Source organism: Crinia signifera, chromosome 6 (assembly GCF_055691185.1).
Source record: "Crinia signifera chromosome 6, ASM5569118v1, whole genome shotgun sequence".
NCBI lineage: Eukaryota > Metazoa > Chordata > Amphibia > Anura > Myobatrachidae > Crinia > Crinia signifera.
The window spans coordinates 103,884,885-103,912,841 of NC_139222.1; the positions used below are offsets into that span (position 1 = coordinate 103,884,885).

At 46.0% G+C, this 27,957-nt stretch overlaps 1 protein-coding gene across 2 annotated transcripts in view; it reads right to left on the bottom strand.

Moving 5' to 3' along the window:
- HELZ2 (helicase with zinc finger 2) overlaps positions 1–27,957 on the bottom strand; it is a 75,238-nt gene that overhangs the window by 42,001 nt on the left and 5,280 nt on the right. For both annotated transcript variants that reach the window (XM_083146672.1, XM_083146673.1), the window contains exons 3-8: positions 25,315–25,495; positions 23,084–23,191; positions 12,671–13,200; positions 10,776–11,405; positions 8,474–9,254; positions 304–379 (exon numbers count right to left, since the gene is read on the bottom strand). In XM_083146672.1, the coding sequence (XP_083002798.1) occupies positions 304–379; positions 8,474–9,254; positions 10,776–11,405; positions 12,671–13,200; positions 23,084–23,191; positions 25,315–25,495 (2,306 nt within the window). The remainder of the gene's footprint in view (positions 1–303; positions 380–8,473; positions 9,255–10,775; positions 11,406–12,670; positions 13,201–23,083; positions 23,192–25,314; positions 25,496–27,957) is intronic.

The window sequence follows — 27,957 nt, forward strand, 5'->3', positions numbered from 1 at the left end:
GACTGGCTCAACAAGCCTGGGGCTGGTTATGCCCAATGGGGGGTGCGATTGTTAGTAAATGAGCACACCACCATAGAACTCATGGCCATGTACAGCCCTCTATTCTACTGCTAATGTTTGGCTATGGGGAGTTCATAGCTGTATGCTTGACTTAATGCACCTGTTACAAAAGTACCAAATAACCTACAGTATATAGAAGGGATCTGTGCACAGTTTTGACCATGTAGTGTAAGTATAAGTAAAATGAGTGTAAAAAAGGAGCAATATTCTACAACACTGTTGCAGGACATTCAGACGACATACCAAGAATGTTTTTATAGCCTGTCACAGTGATATCAGACAGTTTGATTTTGCGCAGTTCTTGACGAATCAGTTTCACCTAAAGTATGCAAAAGAGATGGACAGGGTTGCTTAACATTACAAAGTCCAAGTCTGTATGTTCCATGTAATCCAAATACTTCTAGTACTGTGCATACGGAAGCAGGCTTAAATACTTTTATGTTCATTTTACAGTAGTTACCCTTTTCCCTTTCCTTTTTCCCTGTGTGACATTACACTTAACAGTTTGCAAACACACATCTACAGTTGCAGTAAAAAGTTATTTAATTTTAACTAGAGATGTGAAGGTTCTGATTTACTCTGATTTCAAAGCAGGATCTTATTGGCTATCAACTGTCAACAACTGTCATGTGATTTGGGATAGCCAATAAGATCCTGCTTTGAAATCAGAGTAAATCAGAACCTGCACACATCTAATTTTAACTTGTTTTGGTGGAGATGGCTCAATTTAAAGGAAAGAGCATGTATACGCCTACCAATTAAATATAACAGCAATGTTGAAACCTGTCTCATAAAATAAAGACAGTTCCAAATCCACTTTTAAAGTTTAATGATGTCAAATTTGTAATTAAGATATGTTCTTTCCACAGATTTCAAGCAGCCAAATGGTCACCAAAACATTTGGAGGCAAAAAATATACACATGGAAATTTGTAATCTTAGAATGCTATTAAATGCTAATAATGGAGAATTAAGTATGAGTGTAACTGTTGGCTTGAAATCTTAAGGAGCAACAAGCTACTACTTTCATCCAATATTGTAGATTATTTCAAGTACACAACAAATACTACACAAGAGATTCCCATGCTTTTTTATACTAAAGCCTATAATATACTTCCAAAGGCCTCTGACCTTGAAACAGTTTAAAAAACATGGACTTTTCTAATAATTAATCACTTTGGAAATGAGGGTGTTCCTAGAGAAGCTCTTGTTTGATGAGCAAGAGGGTGTGTTGTCTGGCACTTAAATAATAAGTATCTAGTGATTAATTTGGCTTATGATTTATGCCAATGTTCTGCTATATGTTTCTCCCTTATTTCCAGGTCATTTCAGACTTGAGATCTAGACAGGTCTCTCAAGGTTGGGTCTGGTTCAACATTATACAGATAATTGTTGTGCCCCAACAAATGATATGTTCTTCCAACCATACCAATTGACATTCCTAAACAATTTTTTTATTGGCTCACTGCTTTGTGTACGGAGACAACCTACAATATTAGACTGGCTAGATTATACATGGATGCATAATTGGTGGAAATTAAAGAACAAGCTATGGTATGGTCACCTCCCCAGGCCTATTAATCTACCTTCTAATAAACACCTAACAACTGTGCAGAGTTATGTTCTTAAGTGTGTATACAATAACAATAACACAATATGAATTTGCAGAGGCACTAGCAAAAAGTGACCATAGCAGGTTTGCCTACACAATGGAGAAGACTTTCTGCTCAGGATAATGGTTTAATAGACTAGAATATTAGAAGGAAATGTATGATATTAGGAGAAAACCTAATAGGTTACGGGTTTACCAAAGTTATAAGATTCTGCCGTGTTTCAAATTGTTGTCGATATTCTTATACCATTTTATTTTTATACAAGATCATTGTTAACAATTTTCTTACTGTATTGTAATACCCTTTTCTAGTGTTCATTATAGCACTTGCCCTCTTTGAAAACCCATGCAGTTCCTCTTCCCTGCCTGGGGTGTCGCTGTCTGCTGTAGTGCTTATAGCACAGTGTGGTCTGTATATCAGCACTGATATGCAAACCAGACCTGTGCTAGAAACACCACAGCAGACAGCGACACCCCAGCTAAGGATGAGGGACTGCATGGGTTTTCATAGATGACTGGTGCTAGAATGAACACTACCCTTTTCACTCAACAAGAATATATTATACGTAAATGCATCTGCCTCCAAAGTGGGGAACAGTGGGAAGACATACAGTGGCAAATGCAGTAGAGAGATCTGAGGACTTGATTACTAGGAAGTGTTGGAAAGAAAGATGATGACTTAAAAAAGGATTGAACAGGTATAAAAAAGATTTAGAAAATGGTGAGTTCGAAAAAAGGGATTTTTGTAAGAACTTACCGTTCGAATCCCTTTCTCTGATATGGTCCTGGTGACACAGCTCAACACTGGGATGTAGGAGGGTCCGAAGGAGCCAGGCACCTATCCTAAAGCTTTAGAGGGTAGGCTCCTCCCCTACTGCATCCCGGACTCTTCAGTTCAATCTTTCAAAGCCACTGGAATACATTAACTCAGTACAAACGCCTGCACATATTATATGCACATTTTTCAAAAATAACTTTTAACCATATAACATGAAACATCATGAACCTGGCATACTTACTGAGCGTAAGGGAGGGATCGCTGTGTCACCAGGACCATATCAGAGAAAGGGATTCGAACGGTAAGTTCTTACAAAAATCCCTTTTTCTCTTTCAATGGTCCTGGTGACACAGCTCAACACTGGGACGTTCCAGAGCCGGTCCTTTGGGTGGGTACGCTCAGGTCTGCAGCTCTCATTACTGCTCGCCCGAATGATGCGTCCTCCGACGCGAACTCATGGAACCTATAGAATTTGGCAAAGGTATGAACAGATGACCAAGTGGCAGCCCTGCAAACCTGCTCAGTTGTTGCCCCATGTCGAACCGCCCAAGAGGTGGCAACCGACCTGGTGGTATGCGCATTAATCCTGGCCGGTACAGGCCTACCAACTTTAGTATATGCAAACGCTATAACAGAGCGCAAACACCGAGCAATGGTCTGCTTAGAAGCAGGCCAACCAATTTTGTGTATGTCATACAAAACTAGCAAAGTATCAGTCTTTCTGACACTCTTAACTCTGTCCACATAAATGTGCAAGGCGCCCACAACATCCAAATTTCTCAATTTGTCCCTTTTCCTAGAACCCTCTGGGGGTTGGAACACAGGCAGAACTATTGGGGGAAAATTGGGGTACCGTCCGAAGGACAGCCCTATCATCGTGAAATATAAGGAAGGGAGACTTGCATGATAATGCACCCAACTCCGATACTCTCTTTGCTGACGCCACTGCCAACAAAAATACCAGCTTCCACGTAAGGAATTTAAGGTCAGCCGACCTTAATGGTTCAAAAGGAGCCTTTTGAAGGCACTCCAACATCAGCGTTAAATCCCATGGTGCTACTGGTTGTTTGTAGGGACGTTTCAACCGAGACACCCCCTGCAGGAAGGTCTGTACTTCCGGTAATAATGCAATCCTTCTCTGGAAGTAAATAGACAAGGCCGAGATCTGTACTTTTAATGATTGAAGGCTTAACCCGGAGGAAAAGCCATCCTGCAAAAATTCCAACATTTTTGCCAATCTAAAGCGTGATGTGTGTGACTTCTGTCTTTCACACCATCGAATATAGGTCTTCCAGACCCTATAATAATTCGCTGAAGACACTGACTTTCTGGCTTTTATCATTGTGATAACCACCGCCTCTGAAAATCCTTTATCCCTCAAAATGGCGGTTTTAACAGCCAGGCCGTCAAAATTAATCGAGCTGAATCCAGATGGTTGAACGGTCCTTGTTTTAGCAGGTCTGACCTCAGAGGTAGACGCCACGAGTCCACAGACAATCTCTGAAGCCTCGAGTACCAGGATCTCCTTGGCCAATCGGGGGCCACTAAGATCACTGGGCTTGCCTGGGCCTGTATCTTTTTCAACACCCTCGCCAGCATTGGAAATGGTGGAAAGACATAAAAGAGATTCCCCTCCCAGGGGATAGTCATGGCATCCACTGCTTCTGCCAGTGGGTCCCTTGTTCTGGCATAAAACCTGGGTACCTGATGATTGAACCTGGATGCCATCAGGTCCACATCCGGGGTTCCCCACCTCTGTGTAATCTGGTGAAACACCTGTGAGTTCAGGCTCCATTCCCCTTCCATCAGCTCCTCCCTGCTCAGGAAGTCGGCCTCTATATTCTCCACTCCTGGTATGAATATAGCTGATAAAGCTGGAACATTCTGTTCCGCCCACAAGAGGATTGTGGACACCTCCCACATAGCCAGTTTGCTGCGTGTGCCTCCCTGGTGATTCAGATACGCCACAGCTGTGGCGTTGTCGGTCTGAATCCTTAAAGGGAGACTCTGTAACCTGTCTCCCGCCAGAGAAATCACTTTCCACACAGCTCTCAGTTCCAAGATGTTGATCGGTAAAGCAGACTCCTCTGGAGTCCACAAGCCCTGCAGACGCAAGTCCAAGACTACTGCCCCCCAGCCCTTGAGACTGGCGTCTGTAGTGACTACCAGCCAGCTCCAGGACTGCAGGGACCGACCCCACTGAAGGGAATCCACCTCTGTCCACCATTTCAGGGAGGATCGAGTTTCCGAAGACAACACTATCTGTTCTGACTTCATGGTCTGCGTGTTTCCTGACCAAGCCGTCAAAATGTTCCACTGGAACACCTGAGAGTGGAACCTGGCAAACTGCAACGTCTCGAAAGACGCCACCATCTTCCCCAGCAACTTGAGGCACCTCCATACTGATGTGCTCCGAGAACCGAGAATCTCCTGGACCAAGGCAGCCAGATCCCTGGCCTTTGCCTCTGGTAAAAATACCCAATGTAAGTGGGTATCCAGAACCACTCCCAGGAATTGGAGTCTCTGTGACGGCACCAACTGTGACTTTTGCAAGATTAAAAGCCAGCCGTGAGCCTGCAAAAAACTGATGGCTTCTGCCAAATGACTCTGCAACCTGTCTGCTGACTCCGCTTTGAACAGCAGGTCGTCCAAATATGGTATCACCGTGATTCCCCTCAGCCGAAGCACAGCCGCCATTACAGACATTATTTTGGTGAATACCCTTGGTGCTGTGGCCAGTCCAAAGGACAACGCCTGGAATTGCAAGTGCAGGTCTCCTATCGCAAACCTCAACAGGGCCTGATGTTCTGGGTGTATAGGGACATGAAGGTACGCGTCCTGGACATCCATGGACGCCAAAAATTCTCCCTGGTCCAGGCTTAGTAGCACTGACCGTAGAGACTCCATTTTGAAATGGTCTACCCACAAATGGATATTCAGAGACTTTAAATTCAGAATTGGTCTGAAAGACCCGTCTGGTTTGGGCACCAGAAACAGAGTGGAATAAAAGCCTCTTTTCCACTCCGCTCTGGGAACCGGGATAACCACCCCCTTCTCTAACAGAGAGTGAGCCGCTCCCAAGAGGGCTGTACGGAGCCGAGCCTCCTTTGGTAGTGGTGTGGGAATAAATCTTCTCGGAGGAAGACATTTGAAGGGAATTCTGTAACCTGGGCTATAATGTCTAATACCCAGGAATCCTGGTCTAGCAATGCCCATGCGTCCCTGAACTGTGACAGATGCCCCCCTACCCTGACCACAGCCGGGCAGATCCCCTGGCAGTCATGCGGAGGGATTGTCCTCTCCTTTGGTGTTAGGTTTCTTATGAAAGGAACCAACTTTTGACTTTGGGGCTTTTCCCCTGGAGGACTGAAACTTTCCCCTAAATGACTGTCCTCGAAAGGACGCACCTCCGAAAGGACGGCCTAAAAGCAGAAAATCTTGATGTCTGCTTGGCTGCGGGGGCAGGCAGGAAGGTACTCTTGCCACCTGTGGCCTGCTTAATAATCTCTTCCAGCTCAGATCCAAATAACAGCTTTCCTTTAAAAGCTAATGCTTCTAAGGCCTTCTTGGACTCATTATCTGCCTCCCAAGCCTTAAGCCAGAGTACTCTCCTGGCATTGATAGACACTGTGGAAACTCTAGTAGCCATCTTGAGAGCTTCCTCCTCAGCTTCTAGCACATACTCTGCGGCTGCTTTAAGCTTCTCCGCCAGCAGCAACACACAAGGGTCAGCATGTAAAATCGTGCACAAATCATTTGCCCACTCAATCATGGCCTTAGAGACCCAGGCTGAAGCAATCAGGGGACGTAGAGTGTATCCCACCCCTTCAAATATAGCTTTGAGGTTACCCTCCAGCTTTTTGTCCACAGGATCCTTAAAAGCTGCCCCCCCTTGCACTGGTAATACAGTAGCTTTTGACAGACGTGACACAGAAGCATCAACCACTGGAACTTTTTCCCAAAGCTCCGCATGAGACTCAGGCATGGGGTACAGACTTAAGAATCTCTTAGGCATCTGCAGCCTTTTATCGGGCGCTTTCCAAGCCCCTTCCAACAAATCCTGTAAACCTTCATCTGAAGGGAAGGTAACAGCTTCCTTACGCTGCCGTTTAAAAACACCTTTAGCAGGAGTCTTATCCTCCACAGACAATTTTAAAGCCTGTTTAACAGCGGTAATCAAATCCTCCACCCCTGCGGCTGAGGAATCTTCAGAATCATCACCCTGCTCCCAGGGAATGTCTGCATATGCTCCCTCCTCATCATCCACCAATAGAGGCACTGAGTAAGACCTTTTAGGGGTCCCCACAGCATCAACATCAATTCTGTCTAGCAAGTCACTAAACCTGTTGATCCCCTTTGCAGTATCCTGCATCACCTGTAGTAAAGCAGGATCTGCCTGGGTAAGAGGCAAGGAGCCAGAGGACTGCTGAGATGATGGCATAGGTCTCTGAGAATCTACCAAGACATCACTCTGTCTGTCCAGCAATTGCACTAAAGCGTTAACAGACCTGCCCAGGGCACTAGCCCACGCGGGTTCAATTTGCTCTACCCTCTGGGGTTCACTCCCCATGGGTCTCACAGCAGCGCAAGCAATACACAAAACCCCCTTGGCCATCTGCTCAGGTACAAATTTTTGTGTACATACATTACAAGCGCTCAATGCATTAAGGGCTCCCTCCCCCAAAACCACAGCTTGTTGCTCAGACATGATGTAAATTAACCACACAGTGCATTCAATGTACAACAGCGTTTATACAGAGTCAATGCATCCAGCCACTTATCTGTCTGTCAGTTTCAAATGCGGGGAAACGATGCCCAGGAAATCCAAACACTCTGTTAGGATCTGTCAGCCAGCTCAGCTCCGCTGCAAGCGTTCCGAATGGCGCCAAAACAGAGTGAAGGAAGAGACCAAGTCCCTGCTGCTGCGGGGTCCGTGACTTTTGGCGCCAACCACCCCCAGACAGCCGCTCCCTTAGTAGGATCTCCTAGTTCCAGTATCTCCCCCTCGGCTGGGGACCACTTGGAACATGCCTGTAACACACTGCTGTCCTCTCATAATAGGAGCTCAGTGTGTAAGCTCCGCAGAAAATGGCCGCCGCCATCACGGAGCGCCTGTCCCCCATGATCCCCACCTAGCGTGAAGCCGGTTTCAGTGCGCTCCGGAGCCCAGGCAGCTTCTTAAAAAAAGCTGTAAGTGCTGCACAGGGAGGCCAGACAGCGTCTCCCCTGTGCACAGCGAGCTGACAGGACGCGCTTCTGTCAGCTCCTGCTGCGCTAGCAGTGTGAGGATTCACTAATGAAAATCCTCACACTGTGCCTACCTAGCTAGAGTGAAAAGTTAATAAAATAATAAAAAACCCTAACTACTCTAATTTTTCGGCTGCTCCCCCAGCCCATTAGAATAGCACCCACTCCAGTGGGCACCTAACATGAACTGAAGAGTCCGGGATGCAGTAGGAGAGGAGCCTACTCTCTAAAGCTTTAGGATAGGTGCCTGGCTCCTTCGGACCCTCCTACATCCCAGTGTTGAGCTGTGTCACCAGGACCATTGAAAGAGAAAAATGCTACTGTGTGGTGGGTAGACAGTATGAATTTATAGCAAAGTAGATTGGACAAACCAATTGATAGTATTGCCAGATTGATAATAATTCACATAAACTGGTGTATGAGACTGTGGCCGGTATCCTATTATCCATGGTAAATTACTGAGGATAATTACTTAAGACAGAGCTATCCAATCAGTCCCGATGCCAGGGAAAATGAAATCCCCAAAGTGCCAAAAAGTGCAGCAAAAATACACATGTCCGCGAATTTCCACAGATCTTACGTATTTTCCCTGGATAAAGGTCCTAAGTGGATACCTCGACATAAAATCAGTGATAAAAAATATATATTTTTGGTGGAAAAATGTTCAGGAATAGGATACCCCCTTTATAGGAAAAGCTAATAGATTAGGAGAAACAGAAAAGAGAAGAAGATAATGGTGAAATAAGTTTATGAAATCAAAACCCTAATTAATGGTACCTGACTTCCTTGGGACACCACGCAGATTTTGTTTCTTCTCAATTTTCCCCAGTTCTCAGGCCATCGCAGGAGAACCTGTTTGACAACATCAATCACCTGTAATACTTCTGATTGGTTGAACCATGAATTTCCCACAGCAGAACAAAGACCATGCACATGGATCAGCCCCAGTGCATGGCATCCTTGAGGAGGATCCATTTTTTCAATGGCACAAGACTCAATAGCACCATCACGCCCAAAGTAGAAACATCGAGATACAAAGGAGATGATATCGGGTGCAGAGCGGTAGTTTTGGTGGAAGATTATGCGCCCATTCTTTGCAACTGAGACATCTTTACCCTGGTAATATGAGAACAATCGAGTAAGTAAGGTATGCTCCCCACAAGCAGCAGTCCTGTTGAAAATCCGTGGAGTTTCCTGCATGTGGTCACCGGCCACAACCACACGTGTCCAAGAGTTGGCAAATGACAATGGAATCAGAGCTTCACTTTCCATCATCTGTGCTGCCTCATCTAGCAATATGTGGCTAAAAAAGCCTCGTGGCACATCCAGTTCACGAGCCGTGACTGCAGTTGTCACAACAATACGGTATTGGTCAAGAACAGCCCGGCTGGGGATAACAAAGGAAGATTTGTCTGAGTTGAAAAGGCAGTATTGCTGTGTGATGGGGTCCGTCCTATTTACAGGACTGTGCACGTATTTCACTCTGAGAAAGGTAGCTTCTGGGTGGCCAGACTCCACATGTGAATGGAAATGTTCCTGAACATACAGGTCAGCAGCACTATGAGGAATAATAAGAATCTCACATTACTATACGTTAGCATGCCAATGTCATATTCACTATTCCTCAAGAAACTTGCTTGTAATAGGATACCATCTTAAGTATCATTCCACTAAGGGCGGGATGTACTAAGCTAAAAATGCGGTAAAAAACCCCATTTACGGCATTAAGGTGGCAATACCTTATAGAAGCCTATGGGCGTCTATTGCTACCCGCCACCTCCATCGACCCCCCCCCCCCTCTCCCCCTCCCCCTGGCTTACCTTCCTGCAGGTCCTCCAGGACCCAGAAGGTAAACCCCTCCTCCACCTAGCAATGCAGCCGCATGTCCTTCCAGCTGCAGGGGGAGGAGGAGGAACCGGAGACAGCCTGCTTAGCTGTCCAGGCGTGAGGGGAGGAGGAGGTACCCAGGAAGGTGACGGAGACCCCCTGCACACCACATCACAGGCATCGCGAGGGGCCTCCGTCACCACACTGTGATGCTAGCCGTATATATGTTAATACATATGTGCTAGCATCGCTGCGGCCGGGCGGCGATGTATATTAATACATCCTGCCCTAAATCCAGTTTAGGTAGCGCTTTGGCATTACTAAAATATCATTCTGTAAACCTCTTTATAACTAACACACGGGCAACAAAGTCAATCATGATACCAGATAAACATTAATATCCAGGGTGCATCCAATAGTACTACAGATAAATCTCCATGGCAATATCATATTCATAACTGTTCAATATTGGATAGTGCACGCACCAGCCAATGTAAAAAAATCAGAAGCATGCATTACCACCCAGTCACTGCATCTCTCATCACAAATAGTGGAAGAAATCTTCACACTGCACAAGTCAAAATACCATGTTGTCAACATTTGTCAAGACAATCATTATAGATATCTACTGCTCTAGAACTGAATGATTGCCTTGAAAGCTGAAAATATCTATAATGATGGTGTGAAGAATTGCTCTGCTGCTTCAGGCCCATACACATGGGGCGACTGGCTGAGCGATGTAGTTTAGCACAGATCACTCAGCACACATCACTGACACACATGCTATGTACCAGAGATCTGTGCTGAGCGATGTGTGCTGATAAGTGTTCTCTGGTGAGAACACTGGTGATCTGATTAGCTCTTGACTACATATAGTCAAGAGCTAGTCAGGCAATGGAGACGCACGGGACCGCATATCGCCGGTGCTTGAGGGCATACACGTGGAGTTATCCGTGCTTAATTTTTTAGTGATCTAGACAGATCGCTTAGAAATAGGGCTAGAATTGCCCCATGTGCATGGGCCATTACACAGATATGTGATGAAGAACACAGTGTGTGTATACAAATCTGTTTTTTTCCCTCTCATCCCTATGCTTCTCTCATCACTCCTGTTCCATATTCTTTTAACGCCTCCAACATTAACATCCTACATCACCACTTATCCTCCCTGAGCAGGATGTGTAGATAACATAGACTACTCAAACGTGACTGACAATCAGAAATTACTTGTTGATTTAAAAACAAACTATACCTGTTGTTATGGGTGCAGATCAGCACTCTAGTGCCAGCTTGTCTGATGACTTGTAAAGCAGCTTTGGCCACAGTGGATGTTTTACCAGTGCCAAAGGGGCCATATATGAGAAGAGGGGCAACTGGCCCTTTCCCTGAAACTAATCCTGTGATGTACGAGATTGCGGTCTGCTGCTTTGTGTTGCCCCATGGCACCTTTTCCGGAGAGACTGGCAGGCAACACTCGGACAGGTCCGGAAGAAGTAACTTTACATCCAGCAGCCGGTCCACTGCTTCATGGTGTATGCAGAACTCCAACCGATCCAGCTGGAATTGAATCTCAAACTGGGCACAAACCCCTTCTTTAAGAGACAGCTCTTGGCAGCATTTCTCTGGTACCCGGAGTAAAACACTGCTCTCTGACTCATGCTCTTTGTCTACATGCACTTCATAGACTTTGTCGGTTTTCAAAACACAAGGAGATATCAAGGCAGTGTTCACAGACTGCGTCAGTAAGTATCCTTCCTCTGTGTCTTGCGTTATGCCAGCAGGAAGAGGAACCTCAGCAAACAGATCTCCATTGGGAGCCACTTTCATGCCCTGTATGGAGGTTACCATTTTGGTAAAGGTCACAGACACTTTCAAATTTAACCTGGAAAGAGTGAAGTCCATAGTTAATTCAATGAACAATGACCTAGCAATTCACTGAGAACATGGTGAGATCACTTAGGGATGCAGAATGCTAGAAACCTTTTGATCTGTTACACTTATCACCCACATTAATAAGCTACAAGTTATGACTATTGTTTTATTTTTCTTGAGCAGGTCATTGCAATGTAGTCAAATATATGGGGATAAGAAAAAGGCGGACAGACACTTGCTTGATTTTCAGATTACAGGAGAAGAGTGAAAGGACCGGGGTAAAAAAAAACTGGTAGATAAAGGCCTTACTGCACAGATTAGTCCTCCCAAACTGTGATATAGCTCCCGATCCCGGTAATAGAGATGGGCTAATACTGGATTATCCCTTTTAGATTTGGGGCCTCTGATTCAGCGTGGATCGCAAAAAGCAAAATCATTCTTTAGTTGGGAAAACTGTATTACACTGCAGGGGGGCAGGTGTAACATGTGCAGGGAGAGTTAGATTTGTGTGAGCTATTTTGTTTCTGTGCAGGGTAAATACTGGCTGCTTTATTTTTACACTGCAAATTAGATTCAGTTTGAATACACCCCCACCAATGTTCCCTCTAATTTTACGAAGGCTGTGTGCGGCTAAAGATTTTGGCTGTGCAACTTTGGAATGAAATTTACATTTTTGTGCGTCACATATATATATAACTGGAAAATGACATTCAGCATTTGTGTTAACTTTACTCCAAAATGATATTAAACATTTAAACATTCAAAATATAGCACACAATGTAGTTAATGGGTGAAACACACATTAATTGTGTCCACAACTGCAAAAAGGGATCAATGCTGCTTTGTGCGCTCAGTTGTAATGTCTGTGCGCACGCTCGTCGAGGTGTGTGCGCGCGCACATGCGCACAGCTTAGAGGGAACACTGACCCCCACCCAAATCTAACTCTCTCTGCACATGTTACATCTGCCCCACCTGCAGTGCAAAATGGTTTTGCCCATTAGAAAAAGATTTTGCTTTTGCATGCTGAATCAGGTCCTTGGTCTTGCATTCAGTTGAATTTAATATAGAAGTATTTCCTGTTAGTAATAGAGAACAGTATGGAGTTTTTTCTTCCCATTTAATCCTCTCATATATTTAGCATAACCACTACTTCTCCATACTGTCATACTATAATTCACAATAAATGGCATCTACTCACTCTCTCCATGAGATGCACATACATCAATTACTTTGCAGCGTATCATCATCTTTCCAACAATATTATTACTACTCACCTGGAAATCACCTCTTCTCTAGCAGCTTCCTCCTGCAGAATCCTGAAGTGCATCATTTGCTTGTAGTTCTCAACTGTAAATGCATTCTTCTCCATTGATTTGGAAAATCCACATGCACTTGTGGGTGGTTTGTACTTTTCCAAGAGGTGCTTTTCATCTTGAGTCCTGTCCTTGCATGGTATACATAAGTGCTTGTCTGGGTACCAGCGTTCAGAAGATGGCAACAGGCCACTACCTTCCTCTGTTCCTTTATCCTGTGGCCTTGAGTGTTCTTTCTGACCTCCAACCTGCACAACAATCTTCTGGAGCAAAACTGGCCGAATTCCAAAATCCAGAGTCAACCACTGCTCAAACATTCCAAATACTGAACAGTGAACACGTAGCTTCACAAGATAGTTTTGTTTCCTTGAGAACTTCACTAGGAAATGGTCACCTCCAGCATAAGGGCAGAATTTTGGCAGACCTTCTGCAACCAATGAGAAGACAGCTCCAGGATAGGTCTTTAGCAAAGCAACATGAAGGAGCGGAATCTACAGGAAAAGGAGTGTTATATTGGATTAATGGAATACTCCAATGCAGCCTCTGAAGTCAAATGAACTCATCCTGATAGCAATTCTAGCTTGTAGATTATACACTAGTTATGGCGAATTAAGTTAAATGTGCCCAATGCCCACAGTCCTTCATTTTCGATTCATCCCAAAGAGTGGCTCCCTGTTTTGCATACCCCAATAGTTTTGCTTGTACTAGGGAGTCAAAATGCTGCATTCTCATTATTATTAGTTTGACCAACAAAACAGCTGCATTCGATAAGGTTCCAGGTTCCAATGTATTAATGTGTTGCATTCTCATAACTGCCAACAACAGAGGTTTCAAAAACTATGCACCTTCAGTCCAGATTTCAAGATAATCCATGCTTAAGCACAGGTGACTTGATGAATACCTACGTAAATTTGATTTAACTATCTGAGATAAAGCATGGATATCCTTTCAACCAGGACTTTAATTGTGAATTAAGTTTGGGAAACTCTGGCCTAAGACCAAAAAACAGCTACCTATACTAAATTTAGTACAGTAAGGTTACTAATTCCTAGTAAAGCCACAGAATGCATTCTCAAAAACATTTAGGTCAGCAATGTGGTAAAGTTGAATACAGATTGATATTTAATCTCTTCAGATGTGTATATCACTGACTCAGTCAGAGGGAATGGTTTATAGCAGGGGTTCCCAATCTTTTTTGAATCACGGCACCCTAGAGTATCAGATTTTTTTCACGGCACCCCTATGCCAAAACAAAATTAATTTGATTGGGTTTATATACGATTCCTAGGGTCAGTTATGTGGTAAAGGGCAGGATTTGCTTCTGTTTGTACACATTTTATGATTGGCAGCCACCAGCACTTGTTTTGCCCATAAATAATTAACCATTAATAATTTGAGTTGGTCCTGGACCACCAACCCAGGGCACCCCTGCATGTGTCCCGAGGCACCCCAGGGAGCCACGGCACACAGTTTGGGAACCACTGGTTTATAGTGAGTAAATGCTGGTGCGGAAGCTTTCAATACAGATGAAGCTATGCCAATCGCCACATACGACATCTGTTGTGATTGTTGCAGTTCCGTCGCAATCTAGTGCGTGTGCATCTAATTTGCTCCCGTGGCTCTTAGAAACTCATTGGGGGAAATGTACTAATATGGGAGTTCTATTTCACATGGGATGTTGCTATGGGCAACCCATCAGAATCTACTTCTTATTTATTTTAGTACTTTCTATAAGGTAATAGGTCGTATCTGATTGGTTGGTAATATAAACATACCAGGTGAAATAGAACTCACATCTTAGTAAATTTCCCCCATTGAGCATTGATGGACCGATGCAGATTGCGCAATGTTGGTACCGTTTTTACACGCACAAGCGACTGTATCACAGCAACGATGACCGCAGCTACAGCTGTACCTGGGCGGTTCTCAAGCTGCCAAGTATAACACTCATTAAGATGTTGGGCTGGCAAAAGTGACCCTAGGTGGAGAGCGGAGAGGAGGGAGAGGGCAAGCAAAAGTTGCACTTGGTACAGCAACATGAACTAGACCTTTACAATAATAAGCCACTATGGGAATGGAGATGGAGATAGTGACTAGCAGAACACATAACCCCTGTTGCTGTAAGGCAGTGCACTGCATTACAGTAGCAAAACACTATATTTGTGGAGTTTGTATGTTTTCATTTTCTTTCCATCTATTTCCTCTATTATTCTTTTTTCTACCATTTTATCTAGAAAAACCTAAAAATATACTTGTAGCTTAGCTGCAATCTAATTGGTGTGGAAGCCTCACTGAGAAAAAGACATATGTAAATGAGTAATATGAGTAAATGACAGATACTTAATACGTTACTACTATATAAAAGATACAAAATGGATAATTTGGGAATTGGGACTTTCTGCACTATAATCATGACTATAAGTTATAATTCTTAATTTATGTAGCTTTTTTTCCAAATAAGCCCCAAAGCAGCAGTTGAGGCAGCCATTTTTGGTGCACTAAATTGCTGTTCTGTGCCATGCTTCACCGAACCCATTGGAGGCTACAGTATAAAGTTCACCACTTTTGTTAAATAACCTACCAATGTGTGTTTAGCATATGGGAGAAGTTTAAATTTATGAAAATATGGAGGAAATACAAACTCTAGATAGATAGTGGTAGTGGTGTAATTGAAACTGAACCCATTATCCTACAGTCAGTCAATTCTACAATACAATAACCATTTAGCAAGGATTCCAAAATTAAAAAAAAATAAAACCAAGTAACCTACAGTATATGTCCTGAAGTTTGCTTACACCTACTGTACAAATTATTTTTCTCAACACTAAGGAGGATATACAATCTGCCGCAGCCATCTCCAAACGGGGGAGATGGCTGCGGGCCCTATTCAATGCTTTCTTCTTTGAGAACATTGAACAGGGGATCTCGGAAGAACGAGCCCGACTTCACAAGCAGTCGGGCTCCTTCTCCCGAGAACGGCCGGGAATTGACGAGCTACCGGCTGCAGCTCGCCGATTCCTGGCTGGAATTTCAGCATACTGTAAATATTTACAGTATGGCAGGTCTAGATTTCAGCATACTGTAAATATTTTGTTCAATGCCTGGTCTAGTGAGAGGGGTATAATCATACATTCAACTTGTGCCGATTTCAGACGTGATCCAGGAATATGCCAGGACTAGCAAGCCGGCAAATGATCTCAACTCCGTAACCCTGGCAGGGAGCAGGGCTGGGGACCCAATCCAGGGATGTGAGCTCTCACACTATGCAAAATTCCAGGTTGCTGTGTGTCATGAACCCCGGTCCTCGCACTGCTCGCATGCGCCCCTTACCGGCACGCTGGGGTAGTGTCCTCCGTAGGTCGGCTGCCGGCACAGTCGGCAATCCCTGGCGTGATGTCTTTTGCTTCCAAGTCACCCCTGCGTCACTGTAAGCTCCAGGTGTATTCCCTGATCAAGCTGCGGGTCACATGATCCAGGTAAGCTCCATCTTACTTCCTGGTCTGTGTGCTGCTGCTGCGGCTAATTCCATCACCTGCGTCTGATTCCCTAATCACCTGGAGGGATAAATACCCAGCTCACAGTCTCCTCCTTGTCTTGAACAACTCGTCAGTTACCTGTGAGTTCTCCAGCGTCAAGCTCCTGTCAAGACTCCCCACGTGCTCCAGAGGTCCGGTTTCCTGAGTCCGCTGTCACCTGTGTTACTCTCAGCGTCCTGGTCATTCCACTCCTGCCAGAAGTCTCCACGTGTTTCCACCTGCCGTGTGATCGTCTTCTCGTGCAGCCCAGGTTACTTGCTCAGTGTCCGGTTATCCGTGGGTTCCGTGCCCGTCTCCTCTCGGCTCTCAGGCCGCTCCAGTGGTCCCCAGTATCGGCTCCCTAGCCGCCCCAGTGATTTCCAGCGATCCCCAGTGATCTCAAGTACCGGCTCCTTAGCCGCTCCAGTGATCCCCAGTGATCTCAAGTACCGGCTCCTTAGCCGCTCCAGCGATCCCCAGTGATCTCAAGTACCGGCTCCCTAGCCGCTCCAGCGATCCCCAGTGATCTCAAGTATCGGCTCCCTAGCCGCTCCAGTATTTCTCATTGTCTCCAGTGTCCCCCTGTGTTACCTTCACGTCATCCCCGGCTTCCAGGCCGCATCCCACTACTTTCAAATACCCTCCGTGTTGCTGTATAGCATTCAGTGCCATCGATCACCATCGATGGTTTTCGTACCCCATTAAAGACTCTTGTTGTCCAAACACTGCCAAAGTCACAGGGGAACCTGGGCAGAGGGCCGCGACCTGGTCGGCAGTTGCAGCTAAGTCCATATCCCCTTGCGGGGGTCCCTGGTGAATACCACTGTCGGCTTAGACCCCGCGCCTCTGCTTTAGGTCTCAGCCAATCCTCTGTGTCCCCGGCAGTTCAGCTTTCTCCTGTCTCCGTGCATGAGCTCCAGCTATCTCAAGCCTCCTCGCTTCCAGTTCCCTGCGCCCTCCACTGGCGCACCCAGGTCAGTGCCGGGAACACAGACAGTCCAGGCCGTGACAGATTGTTCAAGACCGATGGACTCGGCACGCGACCATAGTGTGGGGCCAGCGGCGCTTCAAGATGTCACCTTGCGTATAGAGACGCAAGAAGCGACGCAGCAGCAGGTGATTACATACCTCCAGGATGTGTCCACTCGTCTGGATTCCCTCCAGCAGTCCCTCCGGCCACCTCCGCCACCAGTATCTAATCAGCCTGCCACTCATGCTTCCTCATATTTCCCTCGTCTTCAGCTGCCTACTCCTAATAAATATGATGGCAATCCCAAGGCCTGTAGAGGCTTTCTAAACCAATGTGACATTCACTTTGAACTTTTACCACAGAACTTTCCGACTGCCAGAACCAAGATAGCATATATTGTCTCCTTGCTGTCAGGTTCTGCCCTAGATTGGATATCACCCCTCTGGGAAAGATCTGATCCAATTCTCACCGATTATGATAGATTCGTCTCTACCTTCCGACGGATATTCGATGAGCCAGGAAGGCCTGTGTCAGCCTCTACAGAAATTCTCCGTATCAAACAGGGCTCTCGTTCCATGGGTCAATTCGTGGTTCAGTTTCAGACCCTTGCCTCCGAGCTCAAATGGAACAATGAGGCGCTAACAGCCGCCTTCTGGTTGGGCGTCTCAGAACGCATCAAAGACGAACTTGCCACCCGAGATCTCCCCGAGCAGCTGGAAGACTTAATCTCCTTGTGTGTCAAAATAGACCTGCGCCTAAGAGAGCGAGGTTTAGAAAAATTAAAGAAAGTAGTTCCCCGAGTCCCGCCTCCGTCTCAGCACCGTCCTGCGACAACCTCCACAGAAGAACCTATGCAAATAGGTAGATCTAGGTTATCTACAGACGAACGGTCCAGGAGACAAAAAGAAAAATTATGTATCTACTGTGCCGCCCCCGGTCACTTCATTGGGTCCTGTCCCGAGCGTCCGGGAAACGCCAAGTCCTAACCTGCAGTGGGGGAGTCAGGTTAGGTTGTCTCAGTAAAGCTCCTCCCACCACTGACTTAATTCTACCTGTTGCCCTTGTGTCCCCTGTGGGTACCCTGAAAGTCTCAGCCCTGGCAGACTCCGGGGCTGCAGGGAACTTTATCTCAGCCGAGCTGGTAAAGAAGTGCAAAATCCCAATTCTGCCTCTTCCCCAGCCTCACTACCTTACAGCGGTGGATGGAAGCAGGATCCGCGGAAGTGATATTGTGCATCGGACAGTCCCTGTCTCATTCCACGTAGGGGTACTTCATCAAGAATGTATGGACTTCCTGGTCATTCCTAAATCTTCTTATGATCTTGTGTTAGGATTACCATGGCTACAACTCCACAACCCCCGTATCGATTGGAGATCTCTCCAAATTGTGGAATGGAGCGAATATTGCCAGAAACATTGCTTGACTGAAGTAACTCCAGTCCGATCTTCCACAGTCAAAAGCCTTCCAGGTCTTCCATCAGCATATCATTCTTTCAGTGATGTCTTCAGTGAACAAGCCGCTGATGTTCTGCCTCCACACCGCCGATGGGATTGTCCCATCGATCTCCTCCCTGGGAAGTCCCCTCCTAAGGGGCGTACCTACCCCCTGTCAATCCCTGAGACCAAAGCGATGTCTGAATACATTCGAGAAAATCTCCAGAAAGGGTTCATCCGACCCTCTACCTCCCCTGCTGGTGCAGGATTCTTTTTTGTGAAAAAGAAAGATGGAGGGTTACGCCCATGCATAGATTATAGAGGCCTCAATGAGATAACCATCAAGAATAGTTATCCTCTTCCCTTGATCACTGAACTATTTGATCGTATCAAAGGGGCAAAAAATTTTACCAAGCTTGACCTCCGAGGGGCGTATAACCTAATCAGAATTCGCCAAGGCGACGAATGGAAGACTGCCTTCAACACTAGAGATGGGCATTACGAGTATCTAGTGATGCCCTTCGGTCTCAGTAATGCACCTGCCGTCTTTCAAGAATTCGTCAATGAAATTTTTAGAGATGTCCTATACAAATACCTTGTTGTATATCTCGATGATATTTTAATTTTTTCTTCAGATCTCCAGTCTCATCGGTCTCAAGTCAAAGAAGTGCTGTCCCGTTTACGTGCTAATAAATTGTACGGTAAACTCTCCAAGTGCACATTCGAAGTTCCCCAGATACCCTTCCTAGGGTATATCGTGTCCGGCTCAGAGTTGCGAATGGATCCCGCAAAACTTGAAGCCATCAACAGTTGGTCCCAACCAACCACTCTCAAAGCAGTCCAGCGTTTTATTGGCTTTGCCAACTACTACAGAAAATTTGTCAAAGGATTCTCCACCCTCATCGCCCCCATCACAGCCCTCACCCAAAAAGGTGCCAATCCAGCTGTCTGGTCCGAAGAAGCCTTGTCCGCATTCCACCTGCTAAAACAAGCCTTCATTTCTGCCCCCATTCTCCGGCAGCCAGATACAGACAAACCTTTCCTCTTGGAAGTCGACGCCTCAAATGTGGGTGTTGGGGCTGTGCTCTCTCAAGTCACAGACGATGGCAAACAGCACCCCTGTGGGTTTTTCTCCCGGAAATTCCTCCCTTCCGAGAAAAACTATTCCATTGGCGATCAGGAGTTGTTGGCAATTAAACTTGCACTGGAAGAATGGCGATATCTGTTAGAAGGGGCCAAGTTTCCCGGGTCCATCTTCACAGATCACAAGAACTTACTGTACGTCCAGACCGCCCAGTGTCTTAATTCCCGCCAAGCTCGCTGGTCCTTATTCTTCTCACGATTTAGTTTTAAAATTTTCTATCGTCCTGGGTCCCAGAATGTAAAAGCCGATGCACTGTCCCGCTCTATGGAAGATGACACAGTGCTGCAAGAACAACGTCCCATCATCAGTCCTACGGCTTTTGCGGCCACCCATGTGTCACCTGTGCCACCTCGAGGAAAGATGCTAGTTTTACCTGAGCTCCAGCCCAAAATCTTGTCTTGGGCTCACGCCTCGCCCTTCTCCGGTCACCCAGGTGTTCACAAAACCCTGGAAATTCTTCGCCGGTCCTATTGGTGGCCTCACATGAAAAAGGATGTCCAGGATTTCGTGGCCTCATGTCCTATCTGTGCCCAACATAAAGTCCATCGTCAGTCCCCTGCAGGTACTCTCTTTCCATTGCCCATTCCCACGCGTCCCTGGACGCACATTTCTGAACTCCCAAAGTCTCAAGAATGTAATACCATCTGGGTGGTGGTAGACCGGTTCTCCAAAATGACACATTTCATTCCCTTGACTGGCCTGCCCTCTGCTCCCAAGCTCGCCCAGATCTTCATTCAACACATCTTTCGAATTCATGGACTTCCCGCAGATATTGTCTCCGATCGTGGAGTGCAATTTGTAGCCCGCTTTTGGAGAGCTCTCTGTTCTGCCCTGAAAGTAAAATTGAACTTTTCCACAGCATACCATCCGCAGTCTAATGGGCAAACAGAGAGAGTTAACCAAGACCTGGAAGCATTCCTGCGCCTGTATGTGTCCTCGTCACAAGACAACTGGGTCAACTGGCTGCCTTGGGCTGAATTTGCCCACAACTTCAGATACCACACAGCTACTGGCTACTCTCCTTTCTACGTAGTCTACGGTCACCACCCTCGACCACCGATCTTTGAGCCTTTACCAGTTTTGGAAGTGCCTGCCGCATCTTCCACCCTCAAGCATTTTTCACAAGTTTGGAAAAATGTACATGTTTCTCTCAAGAAAGCCTCAAAGAGATACAAATTCTTTGCTGACCGTAAAAGAAGAGCAGTTCCTCAGTTAAAGCCTGGCGACAAGGTATGGCTTTCCACTCGAAATCTCCGCCTCCGAGTTCCGTCCATGAAGATCGCCCCCCGATTCATTGGGCCATTCCCTGTGATCCAAAGGATCAACCCCGTAGCTTATAAGCTGAAGCTACCACCATACCTGAAGATTCCAAATTCCTTCCACATATCCTTACTGCGACCTCTTGTTCTCAACCGGTTCCAAAGTACTACTCCTGAGCTCCCCAGAGTTTATACCCATCGAGGGGTTGAATTCGAGGTCGATAAGGTGGTGGATTCTCGCAAAAGATATGGAAACATCCAATACCTCATCGATTGGAAGGGCTATGGCCCGGAAGAAAGAAGCTGGATCAATGCTGCAGATGTGCATGCTCCCCGTTTGATTGCAGCTTTTCATAAAGACAATCCGAGTAAGCCCAAAGGGTGTTCGGTGCCCACCCTTAAAGGGGGGGTACTGTCATGAACCCCGGTTCTCGCACTGCTCGCATGCGCCCCTTACCGGCACGCTGGGGTAGTGTCCTCCGTAGGTCGGCTGCCGGCACAGTCGGCAATCCCTGGCGTGATGTCTTTTGCTTCCAAGTCACCCCTGCGTCACTGTAAGCTCCAGGTGTATTCCCTGATCAAGCTGCGGGTCACATGATCCAGGTAAGCTCCATCTTACTTCCTGGTCTGTGTGCTGCTGCTGCGGCTAATTCCATCACCTGCGTCTGATTCCCTAATCACCTGGAGGGATAAATACCCAGCTCACAGTCTCCTCCTTGTCTTGAACAACTCGTCAGTTACCTGTGAGTTCTCCAGCGTCAAGCTCCTGTCAAGACTCCCCACGTGCTCCAGAGGTCCGGTTTCCTGAGTCCGCTGTCACCTGTGTTACTCTCAGCGTCCTGGTCATTCCACTCCTGCCAGAAGTCTCCACGTGTTTCCACCTGCCGTGTGATCCTGTCTTCTCGTGCAGCCCAGGTTACTTGCTCAGTGTCCAGTTATCCGTGGGTTCCGTGCCCGTCTCCTCTCGGCTCTCAGGCCGCTCCAGTGGTCCCCAGTATCGGCTCCCTAGCCGCCCCAGTGATTTCCAGCGATCCCCAGTGATCTCAAGTACCGGCTCCTTAGCCGCTCCAGTGATCCCCAGTGATCTCAAGTACCGGCTCCTTAGCCGCTCCAGCGATCCCCAGTGATCTCAAGTACCGGCTCCCTAGCCGCTCCAGCGATCCCCAGTGATCTCAAGTATCGGCTCCCTAGCCGCTCCAGTATTTCTCATTGTCTCCAGTGTCCCCCTGTGTTACCTTCACGTCATCCCCGGCTTCCAGGCCGCATCCCACTACTTTCAAATACCCTCCGTGTTGCTGTATAGCATTCAGTGCCATCGATCACCATCGATGGTTTTCGTACCCCATTAAAGACTCTTGTTGTCCAAACACTGCCAAAGTCACAGGGGAACCTGGGCAGAGGGCCGCGACCTGGTCGGCAGTTGCAGCTAAGTCCATATCCCCTTGCGGGGGTCCCTGGTGAATACCACTGTCGGCTTAGACCCCGCGCCTCTGCTTTAGGTCTCAGCCAATCCTCTGTGTCCCCGGCAGTTCAGCTCTCTCCTGTCTCCGTGCATGAGCTCCAGCTATCTCAAGCCTCCTCGCTTCCAGTTCCCTGCGCCCTCCACTGGCGCACCCAGGTCAGTGCCGGGAACACAGACAGTCCAGGCCGTGACACTGTGCATGCACCTGCAATTATTTGGGATTTTGCTTTTAGTGTGAAAGGAGTATTGGACCCTTATTAATCAAACTTGTCTCCTTTTGTCTGGTAAGAGTTAATTCTATTGTACTTCTTCTTCCAATCCTGCAGCAGCCACACAATTATGCAGCACACACACACCAATTGTTGTACTGGGGAAGGCTATTAATTGTATAAACCGTTTCTATAAAAGCCAATAATTCTATTAATGACAGCTCTCCTCTATTTTGTAGCACATAAAAGAAAAATACCCCAAGGCTAGTGCTGCTGGTACAGATGGAATACCATATGTGACATGAAAGGCTATGAGGAAAAGTTGGCAACAAGAGAGTTCAAGCAAACTTCTTACTCCCTCCAACTTCCTTCTGTATTTACCTTTGACTGCACAGTAAAATTCCATGTTCTCTCCACAGGCTTCTCCTTGGAATGAATTGTCAGCGGATGACTGCATGTGATTTTAACACCATCAACCTTTTCAGAAAACTGCAGCAATGAAAATAGACTTTTATAGCATAGAGATAGACCAATCTGTAGCCAATCATAATATAGGAGCATTTACAGGGTACACCAGCCTTAATATTATCAGAGCACACAGGACTAGGAACAACCTGTAGCCAATCAGGATATTACATATTTAAAAATGAATCAAGTCAAATAGAAAACACTCAACAAAAGGTTTGTTTTAAATGTGCTTCTACATTTGTTGCAGTTCATACATCCAATTAGTTTGTCCTTATTTTTATTATGACTGGCAGATAGGATGGGGGTGGTTAGTATACTGACACTGGCATCCCAAAGGAGGGGATCATGGCATGGGTTAGGTAAGTATAATAACCCTAATCCAGCCCCCACCTAACCCTACCTATTAGCAGCTTAACTCTAACAGCCCCCACCCCAAGCCTAACCTTTCCTGCTAGTGCCTAAACATAACCCCTATACACTGCAGCCCAACAATAACCTTCCCCTCCCTACAGCATAACCCTAAGTCCTCCCACTAGTGCCTAAACCTATCCTCACCCATCCACAGCTGCACACTCCTGCTCCCGCATACTCACTGATCAAGATGCCGGTATTCCAACATTGGCATATTGATCATTTTGAGGTCCCCCGTCGGTCTTGTGATTGCAATCAGATACCGGCGTCGGTATACTGACCGCTGGCATCCTCACTGCATCCCCTTGGAACATGTCATTGTGATGATGAGGAAAGTATATATAATAAGTATTGTGCGCTTTTTCACCTAGAAATGTGTAAAATCTTTCCCTAGGACCAAACCAAATAATCCCTTTGCACTATCTATTGCCTTGAAACCTTAAAAAGTAATTGCCCGGTCACAATTAATGCAGCCATTAAAAGGATTACTTAACTTTGATGAAAATTAACCAACAAATGTTCACAGAGGATCAACCCAAAAGATGTCTGCCTCGATTATATGAAAGCAAATCAACGTTTCAGTATGACTATTTATTACCCCTACGCACACATATTAAATGTACAAAGAGTATACTTCAAGGAAGAGCCTTGCTGTAGTATTAGGTTATACTTGTTGTGTTTGCTTAAAATAACAGCTTGCAATCAAAATTCCCAAAATCGAATGGGATTTCACATTTGCCTCTTTTTTCACGATAATGAACCAATACTGTATCAAATTTCTGCAGCATGCATACCTCCCAACTTCTTGGCTGCTGGAATAGGGACACTTGCGCACGCCCGGAAAGGGGGCGGGGCCTATGCAAATGAGGGTGCAGCGTATGCAAATTAGCCGCTGCTCCATTTTCGGACGCGAATAGACGCTGTGTGCATGCGCACAGCGTCTATTCAATCAGCTTGGGGGCTCCCAACTGCCACCCCCCGCAGCGGGACAATGCCAGCCGCAGGTGGGACAGCGGGACAGGACCCGAAAATCGGGACTGTCCCGCTGAAATCGTGACACTTGGGAGGTATGAACATGTCTTTCCACCCATATAAGGACTTCCTGTTGAAAATCACATTAAGGCCTCATTGTTCAAAAAACATCAGCAAGTTTAGCTGCACACTACATAAAACTCCCTATCAATCCTTTCTAAAACCTTGATGTTCAATTTCTGGGCTTGTTATACCACTTTCACACCGGCCACCCAGCAATTACCCGGCATTTTTGAGTGCCGGGTCATTTTGCCGGGTGCAGTCGGACCCATTTACTCCATCCGCAAATTTCTGGGTTAAAGCTTTTCAATCTGGTAATTTGCTGAGAAACCTGGGTTTTTCTGTGGTGTGAAAGGGTCAACACGGGTCTTAAATCCCAGCACTCTGACCCTGGTCAAGAGCAGCGTCGGAGTGCCAGGATTTAAGACCTGTGTTGACGCTTCAACACCACCAAAAAACCTGGGTAGCAAATTACTGGGTTGAAAAGCTTTAAATTGGTTATTTGCTTCGTGGTGTGAAATGTATTAGCAAATCCATTGAAATGTACTTGCTAAGGAAATTAAAAAAGAAAAAGCAATATACTGCTCAGTGCAATTTTGCAATAAAGCTGACATGTCATGGTAAGCATTCGGTATTGACAAATTGCAGTCAACAATGGATATATAATACAATGGCATTACTGAGCATGTAACGTTACTAACCACTGTTGTGTCTCTGCTCCTGTTATACTCCTGTACAAGTTGTTCTTGATAAGACTGGAGACCTTCTTCCTCTATCACATGCTTGTTTCTCCTGCAGACTTTAACTCGAAGAATCCATTCCTGCAGCTCTTCTTGGCTATGAGCTTTCTGGCAGCCATTACCATATATACACTGATAAGGGCTTGAGACACAAAACAAAGACAGGACAATTTAAATAGTTACTTGAGTTTAAAGGAGAGTTTTAAGCTGTGCACACACCATGAAATATCGGCTTAGTGTCAATTTTGACTAAGTGATATTGACCATATGTGTATTTGGCGATACACACGATTTGCTTAATAGAGCAAATGATTCAGACCCAAAAGATCCCCACAAACATTATTAGAGGGTGTTTAGTATGGAGCTTATGTGTCCCATGGGGACCGCCGAAATCCCGACAAGCGTGGGAAGTGGCCCGGTGCCTCGCTCCGCTCGGCTCACTAATTTATTCTCCCTCTATGGGTGTCGTGGACACCCATAGAGGGAGAAAGTGCCGGGATTTCGGCGGTCGGGATTTTGAACGCCGGGATTCCGACCGCCGGGATTATAACTGCATCCCTTCTATGTTTATTCATGTGCGAGAAAGAGATGTAGTTTCCCTTTCTGGCAGCAGATGGCAGTGTTTTGGAGACTCACAGACACTAGACATATATATAGATGATATGATTCTACATGAACCTCTTCGTCCATGAATAAACCAGAAAATCAAGCTTGCCTATAGCAATATCACATTGTGCCCTTTTCTGTTTGTATTATACACATCCAATCAAACTGAGGACCATATACTACGAGTTAGGACAGATGAGAATTCAGACAGACTAACACACAGTTCTTCAGACAAAGAACGTAATATTGATTTTATTGATTAAATTTGTATATTCCTATTGAAGATACTGAGGACAATCGGCAATATAGCCATGCACGCAGACCAGTCAGCAATATAGAAATGCATGGAGACCAGTCAGCAATATAGCCACACAGGCAGACCGGTCAGTCCGTTTGCAGAAGCGATCTCGGTCTGTAACATGTGGCTGGTACTATGAATGCATTGTCGCTGTATAGCCACACAAGCAGACCAGTCAGCAATATAGAAGAGCATGAAGATAAATCAGTAATATAGCAACCCATGGAGACCAGTCAGCAACAGCCATGCAGCAGGCCAGTCAATCCATTCACAGTAGCGATCTTGGTCTGCTATGGCTGATTCTATGCATGTATAGCAGGCAGATCAGTCAGTAATATAGAAATGTATGGAGACCAGTAAGCAATATAGCAATGCAAGCAGACCAATCAGCTATATATCCACACATGGAGACCAGCCAACAATATAGCTGCTCATGGAGACCAGCAACAATATAGCCACGCAGGCAGACCAGTCAATCCGTTCTCAGTAGCAAACTCGGTCTGTAACACATGGGTTATGCTATGCATGCATAGTTGCTGATGTCTTTACTTGACACATGTGCAGAATGTGTTTTGTCTGTGGATTAGCCCAATCCAAAATTAAGCCCCATATATCAACTTTTGGATAGCTATAGGCTGGGAGTCCAGGATGGATATGTTTGGTCTCAATCACTTAACTACATAGCCTGTGGGCCCATCTGCATATCTGTCAATTATGGTATTAAATAACATAAATCCGCCTACACTCAGGTTTTACTGTTAAAATACTCTGGATTGATGTTACTTAAGCAATAGCAGCACATATGTATTAATACAGATTTATGTAAAAGGCATATGTGACATGTTATTAGCCTCAGTAGGAAACTCATGCTGCTCACATAGTGTACATTTACTTCTGCCTCTCAATACAGTCTCCATTGTAACCCCTGGAAAGAAGAAAGAGCAGTGACAGATTATAGTAAGTGGGTTTAGGGCAGTAATCCGCATCACAAATTAAGCACTACGCCTATGACTTGAGAATGGTAAAGTAGGCCCAAAGTGAGGCAATTACTAAATATTCCATATAAATGTGGGAGTCAAAAGTGACTCTATTAAATAATAATTAAAAAATTGTCTTTTGATGGGATTTAAGGCATGAAAATGGTGCTTGAGCACAATATGGCTTTAGGGGGAGATTCTCTAAACTAAAAATGCGGTAAAAACCCCGTTATCGGGGTTTTAACGCATTTTGGGATGCTGTAAGCATCCCCCGCCGGGTTACCGTGGCGGGGGGCATCGCCAGAAAAATCTGGTGATGCCCCATAGAAGCCAATGGGCTTCTATCGCAACCCTCCGCCGCCCCGCATCGCCCCCTCCCCCCTCACCTGTGTCCGGGCAGCACAGCGCAGTGCTGCCGGACCTGTGACCTCCTCCCTGCACTGATCCTCTTCCGGGTGCAGGGAGGAGGAGAGCCCAGCGCAGCAGCAGCAGCGCCGGGTGTGGGAGGGAGCCGCCGGGACCTGCTTGGACCCGGCGACTCTCACCGCAAAGGACAGCTCTTAACGCAAGAGCGGTCCTTTGCCTTAATTATCGCATAAGTTACAGCATATGCGATAATTAAATATGCGATGGGCGGCGAAGGGGGGGCGGAGATTCTTAGAGAATCTCCCCCTACGTCTGTCACTAAATGTGATGTCTAACGAAAATCTCACACATACAGTT